Genomic DNA, 7,100 nt, shown 5'->3' with positions numbered 1-7,100 from the left:
GGCAGAACCAGAACCGCGCCCCGCTCCGCTCTCTCCGCGCTCCGCTCCGCGTTTTGCGGCGCTCCGGCCGCGCCCCACGTGGGGCAGGGGCGTGGCCGGGCGGCGGCAGCCAATGGGCAGCGCGGGGCGCTGGCAGCGCTCGTCACGTCACCGAGCGGAACGCGCCCAATTAGCGGCGGGCGGGGGGGGCCGGGGCTGCCCCATCCCGCACCCGGGGGTCAGCGGGGCGCTGCGCCCCCGCGCCGGCGGCGAGGGCCGGGCGGCCTTTCGGGGCGCTGTGCCCGCTGTCGGTTAGTTGCGCGGCGGCGTTTCGCTCGAGCCGAGGCGCGGCGGTGCCGCAGCGATCGCGGCGGCCCGCCCGGCTCGGCGGTGACAGATTGTTTGAGCTGGAGGAAGCGCCGGCCCGGGCTAATTACGCCGCCATGGCGGGCGGGGGCTGCGCGGCGGCGGCCCCGCGTGGCTTTGATTGACAGCGCCGCTCCTCCGGGCCAATCGCGTCGGGGCGCTGCCCCGCTCCGCCGCGGAGGGCGCGGGGTCCCCCGCGGGGGCGCGGCGGGAGGCCCTGACGTTAACGCCATTACCCGTGTTCCTCGTTAAAGCCCCTCGGGCGTGAGGGGGAGCAGCGCGGCCCTCACCGCACATCAAAGGGGCCGCGCGGCCGGCGGGGGAGGCTGGGCGGCCTTGCCGGTGCGGGGGGCTCGCACCGGGCGCCTTGCCGGTGCGGCACGGAGGCGCTGCGGTGCCGAGGCGCCTGTGTTTGTTGTACAGCCGAACCGGGCCGGGGTCACGGCAGCGCCGGGCCCGAGTCACGGCCGGGCCGGGGGCGCGCGGCGGGGCGGGGCCTGCGCGGGGCGGGGCCCGCGGTGGGCGTGGCCAGCGGCCTCCCCTCCGTCAGACACAAGCTGCCATTGTGACGTTCCGCCAGCGCCGCCCAATCATCGCCCTCCTCTGCCGTCCCCACGTGGGCGCGGCGGGCTGTGATTGGCTGCGGGCGGCGAGGCCGCCCGGGTTTTGTCCCCCGCCCGCCGCCCCGCTCCGCCCGGGCGCTGTGGCGGCACCGCGTGCTCGGGCGCCGCTGCCCCGCTCCGCGCCCGCTCCGCGATGGCTCCCGGAGTTACGGCGATCCCGGCTGGACGCAGCTGAACGGCCGCCCGCGGGCGGGGGGACCCGCTCGCACCTCGCATGTCCGCGGCGCCCGGGAAGTCGGATGTGTACGGCCTTCCTCCCCCTCCTCCTCTCCTCCATGGCCGTCGTGCTCCGGCGTTAGTTCCTGGCTTTGCTTCCCCTTCTCCCGGCCGCAGGAATACCGCGGGACCCTCCTCCCGCCGCCGCGTTGTTGTTGTTGTCGCTGTGGCTTTTTGATCTATTTTTTTCTTCCTATTTTTTTTTCCGGGGTGGGGGGGGGTGATTGATTTTTTTCCGCACGGACTTTCCTCTCGTCCCTTTGTTCAGTTCTCGGCCTCTCCGGGAGCGCTCCGAGGCCGGCGGGCAGCAGCGGCAGCTCCGCACGTCGCGATCGCCGTAGCGAGGCTCGGCGCGGCTGCTCCCAGTGACCGCGCCCCAGCCCGGCCATGTACCCCCAGGGCCGGCACCCGGTGAGTCCCGGCACCCCCGCTGCGCCCCCCCGGTGCTGCCCGCCCCCCGCTCCTCCCGGTAACCCCCGCCGCCGCTCCCCGCAGGCTCCGCACCAGCCGGGCCAACCGGGCTTCAAATTCACCGTGGCCGAGTCCTGCGACCGGATCAAGGACGAGTTCCAGTTCCTGCAGGCCCAGTACCACAGGTGAGCCCGGGGGCAGCCCCGGCCGCCCCCCGCCCCGAGCCCCCCCGGTTCCGCGGGGTCTCACCGTGCGCTCTCCCCCCGCAGCCTCAAAGTGGAGTATGACAAGCTGGCGAACGAGAAGACCGAAATGCAGCGCCATTACGTTATGGTGAGAGACTTTAATCAGATTTCGGATCAGCCTGCAAATGTCATTAGCTGCGAACGAACGGGGGGGGGACCGGGGGACCCCCCCGGCACGGGCACCGGCTGCCCGGGGACCCCCGGGGCGGGGGGGCGGCCGTGCCCGGCGCTGCCAGCCCCCGGCGCTGGAAGCGCCATCCCAAGTTTCCTGTTAACCCCTTTGGAGCGCTCCTGCGGCCGCGGGGGGGTCGGGGGGGGGCGACCCCGAGCTCGGGGGGACCCCCGGTGCGGGTGGGGGTCCCCCCCTGGCCTGCCCCGAGGCCACCCGGGAGCCATCGCAGCTCCTCCCCCCGCCTCCCGTTCATCCCTCCCGAGGGAAACGGGCACTTTTGTTGCCACAAAACGCTCTTTTTGAAGCTGAACGAGCGCGGCGGGCCCCCGGGTGGGCTGGTGGGGGTTCCGGTGGGTTTGGCAGGAGCCTGCAGCCCCTCTCCCCGCGCTCCCGGCGGCTCCCCCGGGCCCTGGGGGGAGCGAACCCGCCCCCCCGGTGAGAAGCTGGGTTTTTGGCCAGACTCCGGGCTGTACCTGTTCTGCCAGGGCTGAGCAGACGCCTGTCACCCAGCTCTGCGCCTCTTTGTTTTTCTAAGTAGCTTAGGAGGAGAAAACAGGAGTCAAAAGGAGTGTCCCCTCGTTAAGTGCCTGCCAGTTAAACCCATAAACATCTGCTTATTATAAGGTGTAATTTCCTTGGCTACCCGTGCTTTAAGCCCAGTTTTGCCCAGGATGCTTTTTGGTAATGACCTTATGCAAATACCTTCTGTGAACTGAATTCAAATTCTCCTTGGCTCTGGTGTTTAATTGAATTTATTCCTATTTTTTTCCCTCTCCTTCCCCAGTACTACGAAATGTCGTACGGTTTGAATATTGAAATGCACAAACAGGTGAGTAATTTCGAGGGGGGAAGTTGTGATTGATTGATCTCCTGTTGCCCTTTTCCTCCACCTGAGGTAAAATGGGCCCTGATTGCACTAAATAGGGAATAAGTGCTGGAGGCAGGGATGTGGCTCCAGGTGGGATCCCGCGGCCCGGCTGTTCGCTTGGCAGCCGCAGGTTGATGGCGCTCGGCGGGGTTATTTTGTCGATATTCGCGAGGAATTTCGGTTTTAGGCGGCGTGTTTATGCAAAGAGGTGAGAACAGCCTCGCCTCCCGTGCAGGGAGGTCAGTACCTGGAATAGCGCGTTCCCGAGGCTCGGAAAACACCGGTGGGGCTGGCCGGCCCCCGCTCGTGTTGTGGGCACAGCAGGGCTCTCGGGAAGGTCAGCCCTGCTCCCGGCCCTGCCCGAGCGTGAGACCGGGCCGGGAATTATCTCCGGGCTCACCGTGTGTTGCTCAATGGCACGGAGCTGTCTTTGCATCTGGGAAGTGAAGCAATGTTTGGGGCTGGTTGGGCTTTTGGTTTTGTTGGCTTTTTTTTTTTTTTTAACCCTCCCTTCCAGTCTTCTCTAATGTGTAACTTGCCTGAAGGAAAAAATAGAGAAGGCCCCAGCAGAATGTGGTGTGCTACCTTGATAAGATTATCGGTAAAGAGCCTAAAGGCTGCGCACATGATGGTAAAACTTAAAGGAATAAAGTTATTATTGAGATTAGACCTGATTATTTGTGCTGCTGCTGCTTACTGGTTTTAGAAGGAGTTCTAATTAAGAACTTAGGGCAGATAGAAGTTGACATCAACTTTGCCGCTCGCAAATCAGCCCCATTCAACTCCAGAGTGGTTCGGCTCAATAGCGGCATCGCCCTCCTCCTCCTCCTCCTCCTCGGAGGCTCGCAGGGCGCTGATGAGATGCAAAGCAGCGTCTCTGAATGCGCCTCTCTCTTCCTCCCCTCGCCTTTCTGCGCCGTAGTCACGGGGCAGCGAAAATAATTCCTGCTTAGTCTTCAGTTTTTTATAAATATCTCCTTCCACGCAGATCGTCCCGGCTCCAGCCCCGCTGTCCTTGCGCGGGGGCTGGGGAGCTCGGCTGGCTGTGTGCTGGGGTGCTGGGAACACCCCAAAATTCGGGATTCCGGGCTAGGCCCGGCCTCCTGCACGAGGGGATGGCGCTGGTGTGGCCAGAGGGACACGGAGCCCGCGGCCACCTCGGCAGCACCCGGGGTGACCTGGAGGGACGGAGTGACCCCAGGCCAGGCTCGGGGGGCACAGGGTCTCCTCTGCCCACCCTCCTCCTGCCTGGGTGCTGGATGGCTGTGCTTGGGGCTGGGAGATGCTGGAGTGATGGCCTGGGATGCTGGGCTGGTTCTGTCACTGGGGGATGCTGGAATGACACCCCAGGATGTTGAGTTGGTTCTGTGGTGGTTCTGTCACTGGGAGATGTCAGAATGACACCCCAGGGTCCTGGGTTGGTTCTGTCACTGGGAGATGCTGGAATGGTGACCTGGGATGTTGGGTTGGTTCTGTCACTGGGAGATGCTGGAATGGTGACCTGGGATGTTGGGTTGGTTCTGTCACTGGGATGTGCTGGAGTGACACCCCGGCTTGTTTCCCTCGCTGAAATGACACCCCGGTTGTTTCCCTGGCCGGGCAGTGCCGTTCCCAAGGCATTCCCGAGCGTTTCCCCCGGTCCCTGGGTGCATCCCGAGGTGCTGGGATGTGCTGGAGTGACACCCCGGTTGTTTCCCTCGCTGAGGGATGCTGGAATGACGCCCCGGTTGTTTCCCTGGCCGGGCAGTGCCGTTCCCAAGGCATTCCCGAGCGTTTCCCCCGGTCCCTGGGTGCATCCCGAGGTTTGGCAGCGCGGGATGAGCGGATGGAGCAGCCCCTGCTCCGTGTGCTGCGGGGGTCTCGGGGTGCCCGAGGAGCCTCAGGATTGCTCAGAATTCCCCTCTGGCTCATCCCCGCCCGTGCTGGTGGTGCCGGCAGCCCGGGGTGCCCGGCGAGGTCGCTGCTTTGCTGGGAGCTGTGCGGGCGATGCCAGCCGCATCCCGTGCCCGCCCGGGCTCTTCCCGCTGCCATCTGCGTGCCCTGCCCGCTGCCGGGACCTCGGGGAAGCTGGAGCTGCCTCCCTCTTTAGCTGACAGCACGGCAGCGAACAAAGCGGCTTCCAGGCGAAAATGGGGCGAGCGGGGAGCGCCCGGGGAGGGTTTTCCCCCCTCTCCGGGGCCGCAGCATCCCCCGAAAGGCATCCCTGGGCAGCATCCCCCGCCAGGCATCCCGCAAGGCATCCCGCTAATTGCGGCGTGGTCCTGCCGGCATCTGGCTGAGGGTGGCTGGTCCTGAACAAACAAGTTTATCAGCTGACCTGTTTAGCGGTTGACTTGTGTTTATCTGCACACAATCAAGTAGACTGAAGTGCTTGAATTATTCATGCAGTGTCCTGCCCTCCAGACTTGACTGCTTGTGATTACATCTGCTCCAGACAAACATTGATGGATACTTCATCTTTAAGCAAAAGGGGATTGTCTGTCTGTGGGCTTATATAACAGATTATCTCTTCCACGCTGAATATTAAGTGTGTGCATATGTGGCTGCGTGTGGGGTTGGGGTTTTTTTTTTTTGCCTTCCCCCCCCCCCTTTCTTCTGGTTTTGTTTCTCATTAGGGAAAAAATGGAGTTTCATAAACAACTCCATATGCAAGGAAATATTTAGGAAGTGATTCCCCAGTCGCTTGCAGTGAATTGCTCCTTACATCAGTCTTCCTGCTGAGCTCAACTCCTTCCCCGGGCTCAGCTTTCCTAAACCCGACTCCAATCAGGAGTTTTCTTTTGAAACCCCGACAAAACTTTTTTTTTTTTTCCCTTCGGTCGGGTTAATTGATTTTTCCAAAAGAAACTTCCCTTCCCCTGTCGGCCGTGCATTGTTTCTGTGCAGATCTCCGTGGATAATCGCCGAGGGCAATAACCATTCCAAAAGGAAAACTCATTTTGCGTGGGGAAACGGGACACCTCGGAGGACAGAACCTTTGTGCTGCCTTTGATTTCTTGTTATGGCTGAGAACGCTCCACAGAAGCACTTCTTGTTTTCCTGCCTGGTGCTTGGAACAAACCTAAACCCCCCAACACTTCCAGGGGAGGGAGGCAGCTTTTTGTCTGTGTGTTTCTAGAATATTCTAGGAACACAATATCCTTTCTGTCGTGCTCGTTAGCAAGGAGTGCCAGGTAATAATTTGCTAAATACTTCAGAAGCCGAGTAATTTGTGAGCTGTGCTCTCAGCACTCCCAAGGCAGGAGGGAATTCTGTCTTCCCTGGCTGGATTTTGGGGGGCTCCTGGCTGAGTTGGGGGGCTGCTGGCTGAGTTTTGGGGGTCTGTGCAAGCTTTACCCCATTGCTGGTGGTAATTCCCTAATGAGGGGCTGTGTCCTGCCCCTCCACACCCTCGCCCTGAATTTAATTCTCATCAGCCAGGCTCTCCACTTTGCTAATAACGATAGCAGCCACAAATAGCTTTCAACATGCCATTGACAGCCCGCTTGGAGAGAGCACTTGAAATAGTGGTAGACAGCTGAAAGTACCCATAATTGTGCGCCCGAGTGAGAACCACACTGCTCAAGGGCCTGATTTTCATGTGCTTAAAGAGACAATATCCTGGTTTCAACAAATGCTGCTGGTGCTTCACGCCTCGTGTGATTTGCTGGGTTTGGGGGGGTCCGCAGGGGGCTGCGGGGTGCACAGCCTTGGGGTTGGAGGGAGCTGTGCTTTGAGAGGAGCAGAGGGTTGGGGCGTGCTCCTGCAGGGCTCGAGGTGCCCTGCGGCTGTGTGGATGAATTAGTTCTTTCCCAGGGAATGGGGACATTCCCGAGGCTGCCGGAGCTCCAGGAGCGTTTGGACAACGCTCTGGGGCACAGGGTGGGGTTGGTGGGGTGTCTGAGCAGGGTTAACCCTGGTCTTCCACCTCTGGAGAGTCCTGGATTTGAGGGCGTAGGCAGGGATGTTTTGGGGTGTTTTGCAGTGTTCTGTGTTCAGCACCTTCTCCCCATCCTTGTCCTGCTGCATAAACCCAGCAGCAAGGGCAGGACTTGGGGCTGGTGTGGCCCCAAAATCTCTTCTGGGGCTCCACCTGCCATGGCCTGGTGGGATTCCCTTCCCCATGGGCAATATTTTCCGTCTGGGGGAGAGGTTGAGGGGTGTGTGATGTGTGCAGGGTGTTTTGGGGTTGTTTTGTGCAGGGTGTTTTGGGGTATTCTCTGCCAGTCTGGGGTTGCTGT

General features: G+C 61.7%; 1 protein-coding gene across 9 annotated transcripts in view; it reads left to right on the top strand.

The window, feature by feature from the left end:
• The first annotated feature begins 1,032 nt into the window (after window positions 1–1,032).
• TLE3 (TLE family member 3, transcriptional corepressor) overlaps window positions 1,033–7,100 on the top strand; it is a 29,481-nt gene continuing 23,413 nt past the window's right edge. For 4 of the 9 annotated variants that reach the window (XM_039722963.1, XM_039722957.1, XM_039722962.1 and 1 more), the window contains exons 1-5: window positions 1,034–1,262; window positions 1,453–1,595; window positions 1,680–1,780; window positions 1,865–1,928; window positions 2,797–2,841. In XM_039722963.1, the coding sequence (XP_039578897.1) occupies window positions 1,572–1,595; window positions 1,680–1,780; window positions 1,865–1,928; window positions 2,797–2,841 (234 nt within the window). In that variant the 5' untranslated portion in view covers window positions 1,034–1,262; window positions 1,453–1,571. Of the gene's footprint in view, window positions 1,263–1,452; window positions 1,596–1,679; window positions 1,781–1,864; window positions 1,929–2,796; window positions 2,842–7,100 lie in introns of all 9 variants that reach the window. The other 5 variants (XM_039722955.1, XM_039722954.1, XM_039722956.1 and 2 more) reach the window with 2 other exon arrangements.

This window comes from Passer montanus, unplaced genomic scaffold (genome assembly GCF_014805655.1).
Source record: "Passer montanus isolate IOZ18808 unplaced genomic scaffold, ASM1480565v1 scaffold5, whole genome shotgun sequence".
NCBI classification, from domain to species: Eukaryota; Metazoa; Chordata; class Aves; order Passeriformes; family Passeridae; genus Passer; species Passer montanus.
Note: the sequence above shows the minus strand (reverse complement) of the source record. Positions and strands in the feature narration are given on the sequence as shown.